The sequence below is a fragment of the Eutrigla gurnardus genome (assembly GCF_963514095.1).
Source record: "Eutrigla gurnardus genome assembly, chromosome: 13".
In the NCBI taxonomy this organism is placed as follows: domain Eukaryota; kingdom Metazoa; phylum Chordata; class Actinopteri; order Perciformes; family Triglidae; genus Eutrigla; species Eutrigla gurnardus.
The window spans coordinates 22,075,032-22,091,654 of record NC_139936.1 but is presented as its reverse complement, the minus strand read 5'-3'; the positions used below and the strand labels follow the sequence as shown (position 1 = coordinate 22,091,654).

The 16,623-nt window shown below is 41.6% G+C and overlaps 2 protein-coding genes across 2 annotated transcripts; one reads left to right on the top strand and one right to left on the bottom strand.

Annotated features, from left to right (window-relative positions):
* Window positions 1–1,089: 1,089 nt before the first annotated feature.
* LOC311022787 (flavin reductase (NADPH)-like) lies at window positions 1,090–4,507 on the bottom strand. The gene is made up of 4 exons (XM_084024338.1): window positions 4,321–4,507; window positions 3,189–3,390; window positions 2,325–2,489; window positions 1,090–2,065 (listed from the first exon to the last, which is right to left on the bottom strand). The coding sequence occupies exons 1-4, from the start codon at window positions 4,453–4,455 to the stop codon at window positions 1,908–1,910; spliced, it is 660 nt and encodes a 219-aa protein (XP_083880464.1). The 5' UTR covers window positions 4,456–4,507; the 3' UTR covers window positions 1,090–1,907.
* Window positions 4,508–7,152: 2,645 nt separating this feature from the next.
* Window positions 7,153–16,021, top strand: ppef2a (protein phosphatase with EF-hand domain 2a). The gene is made up of 17 exons (XM_084024944.1): window positions 7,153–7,598; window positions 8,437–8,496; window positions 8,820–8,947; window positions 9,041–9,095; window positions 9,189–9,364; window positions 9,906–10,020; window positions 10,319–10,365; window positions 10,753–10,919; window positions 11,011–11,047; window positions 11,763–11,912; window positions 12,005–12,343; window positions 13,141–13,326; window positions 13,402–13,544; window positions 13,933–14,039; window positions 14,838–15,004; window positions 15,144–15,231; window positions 15,704–16,021. Exons 2-17 carry the CDS (start codon window positions 8,445–8,447, stop codon window positions 15,955–15,957), a joined length of 2,211 nt encoding a protein of 736 aa, XP_083881070.1. The 5' UTR covers window positions 7,153–7,598; window positions 8,437–8,444; the 3' UTR covers window positions 15,958–16,021.
* The last annotated feature ends 602 nt before the right edge of the window (window positions 16,022–16,623 follow it).

The following is a 16,623-nucleotide window of genomic DNA, read 5'->3' as shown; positions in this document are numbered from 1 at the left end:
GAACACTGCTATGCTACATTTTAATTTTAAAATATGACAGCAAATCTTCTATCTACCATAGATATGGTCAAATATTTGACTCTCATTTAAGAATACAAACAGAATGTATAATTAAAAACTGAAACATGACTTTGAAAATACTACTTTGGATTCTTTATCTTTAGGGAGTTAGGATTAACAACGGATGGTTGATATCTTCATTCAGTTGACAGTTTAACCCTGTCATTATTGACAACGCTTACCAGAAGCTGCAATTACAGAGGTGCCAATTTATTAAGTGGGTCTGCATATTAACATATGTCAAGTAACCAGAGGCAACCGTTAAAAGCACATAACATATAAAGTGTATTGACTGCGTGTGTGCATTTAGGCCTTAAAGCACTTTACCAGATTGTTATAAGAATTCTTTACTGTGATTGCAGATCCTGCTGATACGTTTGGCACCGTGTTATACTTCTGTTTCATCACCTTTCACCCTCACACGTCCCTCAGATCACATTCTTGGACAACTGGTTGTGTTTAGGATAAAGTCACAAAGGGAATTCACGCACAACGCTCTCCAAACAGCCAGACGATAACGTTACTATGTCTGAACATCTTATCTTCCAGCATAGTTTTGACTGTTTTGCACAGGGTTTAACTGATGACTGCACATACAGGATGGTGACATCAGGTCTAGTACTGTCATCTGGCACATCAACACAATGATCCTGACCTCATATTTGTGTCCTTTTTTCTACCTATTTGCACGCATGTGTTGCAAGGGTGCATGTTGGAGTTGCTAGGCATGAAACTTGCTAGTTCCTGCTTTTAGAAAAATTCCCGTCTGCTAGCAGAAATAACGAAAACACATTCATGAACATGCTTACGTTTTTGTTTGAACCATGCATAAAGACTCTGTCTGTGCTTCTCAGCATTTTGCACTCCAGACACACCCTGACCTCTTGGATCAAAGCCAGCCGGGTGTCTTGGGCTTACAGGATTTTACATCACAGCTTTGCGAGTGCTGCGTACAGAAACACGTAACTTATCCCAAACCTTCTGACTCATGAGGTCAACAAGCACAAAAGTTGCACAAATGATCCTTGATCAGTTTCACTGCTGTATGTTTATTGTACAGAACTGATACAGTGCATATTTGGATATAAAGTACTCATGTGAATACATGGTGCAACAGTAGCTGTAAGTAAAGAGCATATGGAAATGTTGTTCTCTCATTTGGCTCAATTCACACACTGGTGGTAGAAAGAACAACATAATTAAAATGTAATCATATTGATGACGGTTTTCCAACCTTAAAAAGGTACAAATGTCAAACAAGGCTAAATAAAACGACATTCATCAGATTAGGCCACATAATCCATTCATACTGCTGTATCTAGTGGTGGACTGTGAAGTCAGGCAGTACACAGACGTTTTGATAAAGGGCCAGTTCAACCCAAATAGAAAAGGAAACTTTTTCTTTCTTCCACTCGAGTGGTATCTACCCATGAAGATAGTTTTGCTTAGAATGCATAATTCACTGTTTCTTCTGATGTGTGAAAAGAGATTTTGCAGATTTTTTGATCATTTAAAGGTCCCATATTATGAAAAACAGGTTTTCTCTGGTCTCTACATCTATAAACTGCTCCTCCCTGAGCCTGCCAACTCCCAGGATGAGGAAAACAAGCGTTCCTCCATGATCTCTGCAGCCCATGTTGGTTGATTTGACACAAGGTTGACCAGAGCAGTGAGAGTGAATAAAAAACATAAAAATTGTAAATCCAAGACAAAAAAAGCAAGAAATCTCAAAGGCTGACACCGAGACAATTTAAGAAAGATGGCCTCAGATTTGTTGATAAATATATATTTTTTTGTACTTCGGGTGAACTGACAGTTCATTAATGGCAACGTTGGCTTCTTATTTCTCATTTGGTCGTCATGGCGACTCCCCTCTTGACCCAGGCGTTGCTGTTGAGTAGAGAGAGCATGAAGCGAGCCACGTCTCCTCTTCCCACTGCGCTGCCTGCAGGCTGACCGCTGCCGTTGGGCACAAAGTATCCCTCATGGGTCAAAAACTCTTGAGCTGTAGAGGATAGAGAGAAGAAAACAGCATTTTTATTGGGCGATTCAGTGAAAGGCAGGGGACACATGCTACAACCACGAGGGAAGAAATAGTGCTGGAAAAAAATTAGGCCCATTCATTCGCATGTACTAAGTAATGAGACTTCATGGTCATAAGGCTGAACTATGTCAAAATAGATCCTGAGGCCAAAGGGCCTCCCAAACACTTGGGTTTCTAGGTTTGTTTCTGCCCCTTTTGACCACTGCTCGTCTGCTTTTACCTGAGGCCGGCAGGTTCTTCAGACCAGGTGGGCGGACCACGGTCCAGTTGATGTCCTCGGTCTTGACCAGAGACTGCTCCATCTCATGCATGTTGGTCAGAACGCTACGGATCATCGGGAGCAGGAGGAACCGGATGAGATAAGATGACTGCGTTCCAGAGTTGGCTAAGAAAAAAAAAACATTTTACATTTACAAAAAAATGTGCACGGACATAACTTTCCATTCTGCTAACATTCCTTCCATGTGAAGACCAGTTTTTACACAGAATCAGAACTTTATTGAATTTTAAAGTAATATTTCCAGGTGTTCATAGCACTAAAGCATATCTGGAAAAATACTTAAAATAACTTATATTTCATTACTGGGAGCCTTTTTTTATTGTAGCACTTAATGCTTCAAATTCAGAATTAGAAATTAAGATACAGAATGTAATGATTTGTTATTTGAGATAATCATGAGTAACAAAAGGAGGAGCTATTTACCGATATCAAATTCTATAAAAACAGCGTCAATACACCAATGCATTTCAGCAACAAGCCAAAGGTTCAACAAGGTTCACGTATAAGTTTGACATGTTTCACATTTTTGACTGGGAGCCATTTAGTCAACGTTGGCATCTGTAGGTTGTGGTGAGTCATCCTGATTCAATTCAATTCAATTGTATTTATAGTGTCAAATCACAACAGAAGTCATCTCAGGACACTTAACACATTGAGCAGGACTAGATGATGAGTTAAACAGGAACAGTTGGTTCACAGAGAGTTAATTACACACGGACATCTTTCATCACTGCATAAATCACAGACGGCAGGATAATTACATTTTGGGGAATTGTATTGTATTGTGTATGTATGTGTACTCACGCTCAGTGTACCAGGAGGTCATGACGATGACCCTGTTGACCCGGGCCTCTCGCATGGCGCTGAGCACGCTGTTCATGGACAACGTGTAGCCCGTCACCGCCGAGAAGAAGGAGGCCGGGAAGCCGAGGCAGGACATGATCACATCCTGTCCCTTGAAGTGAGATTTCATGCTGTCTGCTGAGAAAATATCAGCCTCCACCACCTGATGGCAGCAGACGTGAATAATGGGTTTTACTTCGTTGGTGAGTTGACTTCACATTCAAGTGTTTTCTATTCATTCAGGGCCGAAGCCAGAGCTAATTCATGGATTGATTTTAACAAATGATGCATTTCAAATGGCAGGATTTCTAATTGATGCATTCATATGAAGAATGAATGGTTTGTCTGTTGTTCTAAACTTCATGTCCTTTTTACTGTCATTTTCTTCCAGTTATATTCTTGTATTCTCAAAGTAAGGGTCACTTTTAAAGATTTTTCGAACCATCTAAACACATGCTTTTCTACTACACAACATGTTTTTGAGATGAAGTACTATGCAACACATTATTATATTGTATATGTATATTATCATTACCTTATATCCTTATTTGTTGTAGCACTTTACATACAATGCAATCCTTTTTGGATATCATCAAATAAAAACAAGTATTTGTGGGGACTATTTTCAGCTGCAGCTGTTTGTACTACAGTGAGGATTTACAGCAGCTGTATGTTGAATTGTACAGTGCCACTGCTCACACAGAAGGTAAGTGTTGTTTAATCTAATTTAAATGTGGAGCTGAGGCGCAGAAGAATCAAATTCATCAGGTGATATCTGTTAATATATAATCCACTTATGGTTTTGGTCTTTTCATGGGATTTGTTGACGATAATAAAACATATAGTTCAACAGCAGGTTTACCTTTGCAGTGCATTTAAATCTACATTAGTATCTGCGCTGCTGTATGCACAGTATCACACCCAGATGTTAAACATTCAACATTAGTGGCTCCAGTTCAGAAACGTGCAGTACTTCAGATTGGACCACACAGCCCTCATCTGGAGCCAATAAAACGTTTGTTATGCGACATCAAACTGAGTGAACTTTGAACATGCGGGCACAACAAAACGACCGAGGCAAAGCAAACGTTACCTTGAGATTATCATGATGCACGGCGAGTTTTCCTGGGTTTCTGACGATGGCGGTGACCATGTGACCCTGCTGCAGCGCCTGGTTGACCAGATACTGTCCCGTCTGCCCGGTGGCTCCCAGCACGGCGATCTTCATCCTCAAACTCTGGCACACAGAGAGCTCAGGCAGGGCTGGAGCTTATCAATGGACCAAGTGCTGAATGCTCTCAACCCTCAAAGCCACTGCGGGGGAAGTTACCTCCCTCTTTTCCATCCAAGTGTAAAAAGATGATTATTATGGTGCAATAAAGAAACTCTATCCGAAGACTTTATGTTTGTCATCTGATGGATTTTGTGTTTAAAATAAAGTTACACTGAATCTTTGTTTGTATATTAGTCACCGATTAAACAGAAACACTCCGAAGAGGTTACATCATGGACATTTTAAAGTGTGTGTCATCATTTTATAATCATCATTTCAGACCTAAATCTCAAACTGAGTGACAAGCCATTTTAATATGTGTACAAAGACTGAGTTAAGTTCTTCCTATATTCTGGTCCAAGCTCAGTCTTTTGATAAGGTGAGGAGAAACAACACTGGGTGTTTTTGTTGCATGCGCACTGAGCCAAATGGATCATTTCTGCAGCTGTGGAGAGGATAACAAGCTTGTTGGTCAGATGTTCTCAATCAGATACTGTTGTTATGATTGGATGTTGGTGAGGAAATTATTCTGAGAACGTGTTTGTTGGTAGTTTATACCGTAGCTGCTATGTTCGGGGTCATTCTGGTCAACTTGGAGCCACATGTTGCATGTCGTAACCACATGTCGTAACCGCAGCTGAGCATAACAACTTGCTGTAATTGGCTTTCTATCGGCCTTGTGTTCATTTTATACATGTCATTATTTCATCACACATCTTACGTCAGATGCTCATCCCTCTCAATTGCCTTGTTGTTGCATTGCATCACTTGATTTAAGTGATTTCTATACAATATAAAATTAATAGCTGGAAGGTAATATTCCCAACCATAATTAAGCATATTCAAACCTTTGAACTACTAATTCTTTACGTATGCGAGTTCTACAAGCTTGAACAGAACAAACAGTAGTACGACTACTAACCATGCGATGAGCGCTACACTAAAACTTCCATAACCTTTAATTGCAGGTCAAAGGTCGCTTTATATTCAACTACAACCTGGTTCATTTGCTCTTTTCCTGACACTTAAGACAAAAAGGCAGTTCATGTTATGTTTTACTTCAGTGGGGTAAAGAAGGATTTTGTGTCTGCTGTTTTAATGATTCCCTGAGGCAAAGTTCTTCCAAAGTAATGATCATATACGGCTGCACAGTTTTAATAGCTCAGAAGCATGAAATGAGCCTAAAAGGAAAACTGTCATACTGTTCTACCAAACACCCTTCCCAGAAAAAGGTTTCAAACATTTCTCACTATATCACCCGGTTCTGCTTTAGATTAAGACAACATACACCGTTCAATATCAGTCCTCAAAACCTCATTTTAAAATGGACCACAGTGCACACTATTATGAGGTCCCTGGTTTGACTACCAGTGTGGAAAATGAATTAGTGTTGGAAAATAACGCCCTATGGATATAAGGCTACTTTCCAATGCACAGGTTGGTAGTACAAAAATAATAATGTTCCTATATTGATGCTTATGACGAACTACAGCTGCCTCCATAATGACTATAAAGTTGAATAATCAGCTCTCTTTAACTGTTTCAACTAAAACAAAATCAACAGTGTAACCTTCATAAAAATATTATTTCCTCTTCGTTTTAAATAGGTTGTTCGCCCTAAAAAAACCTGTCAGAGTGACACTGCCAGTTTATTAGATCGGATCAGATCCGTCCAATCTAACCAGATTCAACCCTGTTTTGGAGCAACTCAAACATAACACCTTTCTTGAAGGTACTTAGGTCAACAACATGCGGAGCAACGTGCATTTCCCCACATTTACCCCAAACACGACAGTTCGGCATTCATTTTTATCCATGTAAAAGAGAGGACGGCTCTTTTTTAGCTGTTAAAAGTTGCTAGCTGACCAACAAACCAAACATTAGCCTACTCACCTCCGCCATACATGTTCTGTAGGGATACGTTCAAGAGCGGTGGCGTTCAGGTATGTTTGTAAAGGAACGGTTTCCAAAAGTTATGGTTTTTGTGTATGTAAGGTGGATTGAAACATGTTGTTTGGATGACAAAGGATGGCATTACATGAGCCTTCCAAAAAATGTCGTAGCGACTAAAAAACTGCATCCAAAAATACTTTATCGTGAAATTAGCGCCCGGCAAATATGTTAGCTGAAGCATGCAATGTAAGCTACTGTATATCCTTACAGGTATGCTAGCTGTGCGTCAGAAAGCAGCTGCTTATCGGCGACAAACGATTCGTTCCGATGGAAATACACCATATTTACAGGGTCCAGCTTCTCAAACCCGTGTTTGCTTTCCATGTATCTATTTATTTTTTTTAAAGAAGATAAAACAGTTAAAGACCAAACTGGTATCACTAGATGTGCATTGCCATAATGTCCTCTGACATTTAATGCATAATAACTGATTGCTTATTTACTTATCACCTGTGTGGATATGCATACATTAGGTGGGACTGTTTGAGTCTATTAGTTTTGCATTGGCTGAAAGGAAACAGAAACAAACAACTACAAAAACTACACTGCTGAATTATTAAATTAAATATTCAATAAGTTTAAGATATTACTGAAATGAGTAGGGCAACATAACTTGGTTTGGGGATATTGGGCTATGCCATGACATTTTTATTTTATTTTTTTAATTATTTTTTTTATTATATCAGATCATTTCAGCACTGCAAATGAAACACGGGCAAGATATCCGGTGGGATATCACACCCACCACACAGCCCCTGTAATTAATAACTAGACCCGGCCTCCCTCTCCTCCTCCTTTCCCTCCTCTGCACTTTGCCATCTTCCTATAAAAAGACCAGTTGAGTCGCATCAAGTCATTAGCTCAAGTAATCCACTTGTGGCCCCGTGCCTTGATTATACGATCACATCACACCGAGGGACTCAACACTAAACCAGCTTCATTCATGGGGCCTCTGTTGTGAGTTGCTGGGTGCTGCTGTCGTTCATGCACCTACAGGACTATGACGACCAGTCTGACCTGAAACCCTGCAGTTCTTGACCTGATCCTGGCGGAGGATGAAACTCAGCAAATGGCTGTTTAGAGACTCGTTCAAACTTGGAGCCAAACAACTTGGGAACTGGTGACTGTAAAGAGGAGGTGACCACGTAAGTAAACTGCTGATTTAAATGATTTCATAGGAGAGTAACCAATAGAAGAGTGGATGGTTTAGATTTCTGATCTTGACAGAAGGTACAATCTGTAACAGGTCCATGTTCTTGAGCTGATTCAAGTGCTTCCCCTTGTGTATTTTAGACGGTACAGTTGTCTTGGGATAACCAAGTCGTGATTTTGATCTCCACTGTGGCCTGCTGCTACGTATCTTTACATGTGACACCCATCTGGTCCTTTTATGGAAGTCAAAACTAGCCATTCACAATTCAGTGAAACATGTTCAGATTTAAATTATCAATTTTTTATTGATTTTTGTACACAAAAATGTAGGCATTATTTGTTAAAACAACAGATGCACTTTATTTACCGGTAATTTAATTTAATTTAACCAAATTTGTTTCGTTGACTGCTTCGTAAATGCCTTCGTAGAATTCAGATCACAGCAGTGCTGCGGGATTGAGGCCAATCACAGGAGTGAACCTGCAGATAACGGGATTAAAAGGTTGAATGTCCTCCAGCCTCAGCTCCCCTGCTGCTTAACTTCTGTGAATGAATGGCCTTCTTATAGGCTGTAGTTGACTCACGGTGTGTGTGTGTGTGTGTGTGTGTGTGTGTGTGTGTGTGTGTGTGTGTGTGTGTGTGTGTGTGTGTGTGTGTGTGTGTGTGTGTGTGTGTGTGTGTGTGTGTGTGTGTGTGTGTGTGTGTGTGGGTGGGGGCGATTTGGGACGCTGAAATGTCAGAAAGCATCGGATATGTGTTGTGTCAACAAGACCCATAAGCATAATCCAGAAGCTCCTAGCTGATGTGATGCTTGTATGTTGCTCTGAACAGGAACAGTCATGGGATGTGGCGTCACAAAGTCCAACCAGTTTCACAAATCCTCTGGAAAAGGTAACGGCGACGCTTCAAACGTGGACTGATACGGCCGTGTAGAACGTTTAACCTTTGTATTAATGCATTCATCCATTTCTTCTTGTCATCTTTCTGCTCTGCTCCATGCAGCCGTCACAAGTAAGCCATCTCACCTTGTTGTTGTGTTGAATGAAGTGCATATATATATTTATACCAGTCAAAAAAATGTCTTGTGAAAAGATGAGGGATGATGGAATGGCATGTCATCGCAGTGTGATTCCCCTGAGAGTTTGGAGGAAAATCCGCTGTTGTGAAGAGGTGCATCTCTGCAGTGATCCACATGTTCTGACCGCCTGTTTCAGCTATAAAATCTGCCGTCCTGATCCAGCGATGGTACCGTCAGTACGTGGCCCGCACAGAGATGAGACGGAGGTACACCTGGCACATCTTCCAGTCCCTCGAATACTCCGGAGAGCAGGCTCAGATAAAGGTGAGACACCACCAGCACACATTCTGCATGCTTGCTGTCGAGTGATATCAAAAACATAACAGCTCAACTCTCACGTCTCCTTCCCCCGTGCAGCTTTATAACTTCCTCGGCTACCTCATGGACAATTTCACGCCCGCAAGCAATGAACGTAAGGGGTTTTGATTTCAGCCGACAAACTAAATCGCTGAGGAATTTCCTGAATCTCTTTGAGTCTCAGCTGTCGTCTCGTGCTTCCTTCCAGGGAATTTGATCTCGCACATCTTCAGGGAGAACGATGTCTGTCAGGACACAGAGTGGGAGAGGTTCTTCTGCTACAAGAACATCGAGGTGCCAGAGATTTACTCGGGACCTCACCTCACCTTCCCTCTGACGGTGGAGCAGGTGGTCGGGCTGGTGGAGGCCTTCAGGAACAAGAAAGTGGGTGCACGGTCTTTAAAGGCCTCAGTCTCAGCTGATGCTCCTGTCTCTATTTCACTCCACAGACCGGAGGAAATAACACGGCCAGCATCTTTAATTCTGATGCTTAACTCAAATCAGACAGAAACAGAAAGGCACAACTATTCGGTTTTTACTGTAAATGAGTTTCAAAAGCATGATAGCAAGATATCAACCTAACGGAGACATCTACTCCACTGTTGATATTTGCATTGTGGATAAAGCAGGTCTCAGATCCACAACACACATCTTTAATATGTAGCCGACTGTATATTTTTCTCCAAAAGTAAATGTGTATGAAAGGGGTCTTTCAGTGTTTCGTAGAATTTTCTACAACAACAAACCAACTGCATCGTCGGTAAATGAAGCCAATGCTGCTGCTTTAGATTGAAAAGCAATATTTTAATTAGAATGTATCATTCATTTGACAAAAAAAGCAAGGATCACAGGATTTTCCAAACCCTCACACACGTACCTGTTCATGTGTGGAAGCCTCCTTCCTGACGAGTCTGTCTCCCAGCAGCAGCTGCACTCACGCTTCGTCCTCCAGCTGCTGGTTGAGACGTGGAAACACCTCCGGATGCTGCCCAACATCAACCGCATCTCCACCTGCCACAGCAAAGAAATCACCATTTGTGGTGAGTGTGAAAAAAACCGTTGGTTTTACCGATTTATCCTGGTGGCAAATGACTGAACTTATGGATCCAGCGTCTACGTTGTGAATATCTGCTGGGTTCCTGGAGTCTTTTGGGACTTTGGACTGTTTTTGGGACAGAACATCAAACTATGCTCTTGTAAATTGTGAGGGATATTTATCTGTACAACATTTTTTAAACATGAATATATCTGATCATTTATAGTATTTACAACAATAGCACTTTCTGATAGAAGAGTAGCTTCTTTTCATTTAATCTACATATCTCTTCTTCATTTCAGGTGATTTGCACGGACAACTGGAAGACCTGCTGCTGATTTTCTACAAGGTGCAGATTTCATCTATTTTTTTCCATTTGTTTTTCATTTTAATTATTGATTTGTTTGATTGTTTAGTCCACCAAATTTCAAAAATACTGAAAACACTAAGGTCTCTTCAAATGTTTTTTTTTTTTTTTTTCTGACCTGAACTCCAAAAACTCTGTTTAATTGAAAAACAGCAACTTATTAAATTTGAGAAGCTTAAATCAGGAAATGTTTGACATTCTTTAACATTTAACCAATTGTCAACATTGTGTCCCTTCTAAACGTTAGTATTTGGCTTTAAAAAGACGTTTAGCTGCAATGATCTGTGCTTTCCGTCTCTGAGCTGCGACCTCTCATGTGTTTACATTCAGACTGCATTTAGCACGGCTTTATATTTGTTTGCATGACAGAATGACATGCCGTCCCTGGAGAAGCCTTATGTGTTTAACGGGGACTTCGTGGACCGAGGCAAAGACTCCATTGAGATCCTCATCATCCTGTTTTCATTCATGCTCGTGTATCCGAGTGAAGTCTACCTCAACAGAGGAAACCACGAGGATCACATCGTCAACTTGAGGTAAAACTACATCCAACTGGAGGGACAGTGAAGCTAAAACAACCCCCCAAAAACGACATTTCTAACTGTTGCGTTTCTCTGGCTGACGTAGGTACGGCTTCACAAAGGAGGTGTTGACTAAATACAAGGTATGTTTATATCATCATACAAACCTCAACACACTGCACATTTAAATTGGTTTCAGTCACCTGTGCCTACATAGCTGAATATAGACCAGTTTCCCTCCCAATACATTACTGGTCACTCCTCACAGCTCAGAGGTTACTTCTGTTAGCTTCTGGTGAGTCAGAACCAGGTGGTCCAAAGGTGTTTTAGAGTCACTGTCTTTTTTTAGATGGAAGTTTGAATTCCTGCTACGCCAGCAATCATATCATTGAAAAGTTAGTCATCAAACACAAAACATTTGTGAGGCATCAAACTCACGAAACAACATCTTTAAACTTGAGCCACAATCTGCAACAACCCTATCAAGACAAACTGTATCCATATAATACAATACTGGATCAGTGATTCTTACCAGCAAAATAGTTTAAATTTAAATTTTAGGAAATTACATTTTCTGCATAATGTGCTTTCCTTTGACACGATTTACATAAATCCCAGTTTAGAAGTTAGTTGTTGTTCTGAATGGATATAGAACAGAGAAGGGACAATGAAAGTACATGCACAACAAAATCATCTACTATTAGGAATAAAATACTGACTTGTTTCATGGCAAATAAAATAAAAGCATATAATAAAATCATTCAAATAAATAAAAGGAAAAATGGCAGAAATGTTTACCTGAACAAGAGTAGAAACTTAAAGAGGAGGCTGAAGAAAGTCATTTCTTTTTGTCCTCAGATGCACGGCAAACGGATCCTGAAGCTGCTGCAGAAGATTTTCAGCTGGTTGCCATTAGCGACGGTGATCGACCAGAAGGTGCTGGTGCTCCACGGAGGGATCTCCGACTCCACGGACCTCGGCCTCCTCGCCAGAGTGGACAGACACAAAGTGAGCCGTCAAATTCAGCTACGTTCACTTTTATTTTGTATCAATTATTTTGAAATGTTCTCACATCTCTGCTGTGTCTTTGTTTGAATTAGTATGTTTCAGCCCTGAGGCCCCCAAAGAAGAGACACCAGACCTCAGCGGGGTTGTCCATCGACTCGGACGTGGACGAGGACGTCTGGTCCCCCAACAAGCTCCTCCAGCGCCGGCCCTCCCTCACGTTTCCCAAACCCCTGGCCCGTGACATCTTCCAGAGCCGCTCGCTGCAGGACTTCTCCAACCGGATCAAAGTGAACACAGTGGACGATGTGGAGATCTCCCGGCGGAAACAGTCCATTTGCCTCCCAGGAAGCGGCAAACCAGAAAATGACACAAATCTGTCCGCCTCCCGCGAGTCGGTCAAAAGTCAAAATGCCAACGACGAGTGGAAGCAGGTGATGAATGAGTAGTGAGCCCAGGTGTTTGTTCCCATATTTATTCTACTTATTTGTTTCCTAAAAACCCAACTGATCCCACAGCTTCCTTTTCATTTTCATTTTCTCAGTGTCGTGAAGGACCACATCAGTGCTGCTCTTTACTTTGATCCAAACTCTGATGCTGCTTTTAAAGTACAAAATAAAACACAGTGATGATGATGATTCTGAAAAAATTTGATAAAATCACTTTAACTAAAAGGATCCTAACTGATGAAACCTCTGAGGAGATGGATAACGTGCTGGTTGTCCTCTATGTTGCTAAAAGTAATCACATTGAAGACAATAGCCAAACTATTTGCAGATTAATCTTCTGTAAAACAAACAACAAATAGTTTCAGCATCAAATATGACACACTCACCTGCTTGGGATTGTTGCCTGCGTTGGTTTTAACCTTCTGTAATCCACAGCGTCATTAATCCCCCGCCAGAGTTCACCACCGTCACCGCCTTAAGTCCAGGCTGTAGTCTGTGGTCTCATCACTGTAAACAACTCAGAGTTGACTTTTTAAATAACTACATTATTTAATACATTTAAAAGGCTTCAGAATTAGAGATCACAGAAGTATGTTTTCGTTCTTCCAGTGAAAAATCGTCCCTTACTTAATGTTATGGAGCTTTCGATCACATGTTCTTATATCCGTTTTTTCGGAGTACTTTAAAGGACTGCTTATCATGTTGAGATCATTCTTGTTTGTTTCATTTTTTCCACTAAAAAATCAGAAGGTTTAAGTGAAATCTTTGCTGTGGGTCGGCAGATTCTGGACCTGCTGTGGAGCGACCCGATGACCCAGGACGGCTGCGAGCCCAACGAGGTGCGGGGCGGAGGCTGCTACTGGGGCCCAGACGTCACCGAGGACTTCCTGAACAGACACAACCTGCAACTCATCATCCGCTCACACGAGTGTAAACAGGAAGGTTACGAGTTCTGCCACAACCGGAAGGTGAGTTCAGACCCCAACGGCACGCGGGCGCTCCGATGTTTCCCCAACATTTAACCCTTCTTTCTTCTCACTCAGGTCCTCACTTTGTTCTCCGCCTCCAATTACTACGATGTGGGAAGCAACAGGGGGGCCTACGTGAAGTTGGGTCCAGACCTTGTGCCTTATTTGATTCAGTATCAGGCCAGCAGCATGACCAGAGAGCTCACTGTGAGGCAGAGGTACGAAACAACCACCAGAAAACAGGAACCTGTGATTCTGTCAGAAAACAATGAAAACTGCCTTTTATACTTTCCAGAGCTGAAGACGACATCTCACATTGCTTGTTTTTGTTCATTATACAGAATAGAGAAAACTTGCAAAACTTTCAATCTCATAAATTATAGACTTTATATTTTGTTTGTTTACGTTTGGACAGAGCCGGCTGTAGCTTCATATTTAACGTACAACCATGAGAGTGGCCTTCTCATGTAACAAGAATGACGAATGACCAAACAAGAACATACCATTCTATTCAATTGCAAAGCTGATTGTGATTTTTTTTAGATAACCCACTGTTCTGCCTTTAACCCGTTTACTGTCTGTGATGTGTTGTTGTCGTGTCTGCAGCGTCGGGCGAACTGAGCGCTCAGCCCTCAAAGTGTTACGCGAGCAGCTGTTTTCACACAAATCTGACCTCGTCTGTGCCTTCAAAAAGTTCGACAGCGACAACACAGGTGTGTTGTGTGACGTTCATAGACTCTTTAGCAGATCAGGTGTTTCTTAGTGCTCTCCCCCTCGTATTCCTCAGAGGACGAGAGAAATGTGAGCTCCCAACTTTTAAACGTGGGCTGAACTGTTTACTGGAATCCAGCCAGCATCCTTGTTTCTCAAGTGCATACTTAGTAAGAAACAAGAAAGTGTTTTTAAGTTTTAGTTAAGTTTTTAAGTTTTGTTCAGGTCATTCAGCTTCTCACTTTTAGGTCTCTTGAAACAGATTTACTTCCAAACATTGCTTCATTCTGGACCGTCAAGTAGTTTGCCTGCATTTCTAACAGCTGATAGTTTTGCCTGTTTGTATGAACGAGAGGAGAAGGTTACAATCAGGCGTGTTAGTCAAAAGATTAAAAAAATATGTTTTATGATTTCTTGGTATATTTTTTTTATCGTGGATTTAGATGAAGAAATAAGCTTCATCATCTCACATAATGAAGGTTGATTTATTGATTTATTTATTATTTTTGAGGTTGAGTCTGTTAATTTCAGACAATATTAAACATTTACATAAACCGTTTCTGTGCTGCTCTCTTAGTGTTTGTTAGATGACATCTGCATCAATACTTGAGTTTCCTCTGACAAGCAAACATCTAAACATCTGACATGACAAACTTTCTTGTTTACTAAGTATGTGCTTGGGAAACAAGGATGCTGGCTGATTTCAAGTAAATGTGTTCACTGACCGGATTAGATGCAACGCAGCGCTGGAGGAGAATTTGGCTGAACTCAAAACATTCCAACATTACTGCCTCCTCCAGGTCACGTGTCTCTGAGCGACTGGGCGTCTGCAGTGGAGAGTGTGATGCGACTCGGTCTCCCCTGGAGGATGCTGCACTATCAGCTGATCACCAGTAAGACCGCTGACGGCACCATCGACTACCACGACTGGTTCAACGAGCTGGCCATCAAAGGATCCAACGTGGATGTAAGTTAACCTTGCTGCAGATACATGAAGGTCACAGAAATACCAGCATCTGTTTCAAGGATATTTTACAAACAAATGTGTAGTTGGATCAGACACACTCAAACTGAAAAAAACATACTGGCTGTTGGTTTTCCTGCAGCACATTGACCAGAGTCTGCTGGAGACTCTGTATCGTCACCGCTCCACCTTGGAGACCATCTTCAGAATCATAGACACCGATAACTCAGGTAAAATAACTGTATACAGTTACATGGATACTCCTGGATAATCTGTACACACCACTTGCTTCAGCGTATTCTGTTGTTTACCACCTGAAAATGTCAGTCTAGCTTGTTTTTTTTTCTGGGAGAAAATGTGTTGGTCAACACATTGATGAAATGACAGAGTCACATCAACAGTCCAGTGAGAGACAGTCCGTAAAGTGTGTCGGGGCTGTGTGTGTGTGTGTGTGTGTGTGTGTGTGTGTGTTGTGACCAGATAGAGAGCCTGTTAATCTGGAGCATGAAGAACAGGCCAAATAGGGTTACGGCCTTCCCAGTTAAGACGAGGATTAATCCACTGATCTACTGTCCTCCCCATCCCCCACCACTGACCACCCACACGTTTTCCTCTATCAGCATCAGTTTCCAACACTAAATCTCTAATCTCGGCTTTTCCACTCTCATCTTTAAATGGTATCCGTCCTCCTCCTCCACCCAGGCTTCATCACCATCGAGGACTTCCGGCAGACATGGAAGCTGCTGAGCGTCTACCTAAAGATGGAGATCACGGAGGACACCATCTCCGACCTGGCCGTCACCATCGACCGCAACCAGGACGGCAGCATCGACATCGACGAGTTCATGGAGGCCTTCAGGCTGACGGACAAGAAGAGTCGGCTGGAGCGCGGACGCAGCATGTTCATGGGGACGGCCACCGACCTCACCAAACTGGACGACGACCCCAACATCTGAGCAGAGAGAGAGAGAGAGACTGCAAAGAGAGCTCAGACTCAGCTCAAACTCCTCATCAGGCAGCGTAGGGGGAGGGAGGGGGGCGGGGGAGGGAGGGAGGCGAGCTGAAGCAAATGCAAGCTGCTTCAATGACGCACTTTGAGACGTAGGAAGCTGCTGAGCAACAGCCGTGTAGATTGGGATTACAGAGAGGATAGAGTTCCCGGTATTTGACAGCAAATGTTCAGTCTTTTATTCAGTAAGACTTACAAAGGCAAACAAAAAGGCACCACATATTAGATTTTACATTTAATATCCATATATTGCTTCTTTTTTTTTTTACAAAAGAAAAAAAGTTTAGTTTATGTGGAGGACTTTGAAGATGAAAAGAGTAACACCTGCACATCAACCCCAGATGTTTTCAAATGGACCACATTTTCATTACGTCTATACCCATATATGTTAAAAGGTCCAGTACAGAGAAAATAACACATAATCAAGAAATATCACTAAAATATTGCACATAACAAAAAGCATTTAAACATGGTCTCACCAGAAATTCTCCAGTCATAATATAGGGCTGTAACTAGTAGTTAATTTCATTACCGATTTGTCTGCCAATTATTAATAGTTTGGTCTATACAACATTATAGACACTCATTTCAGTGTCGTAGGTCTAAAGGTGTT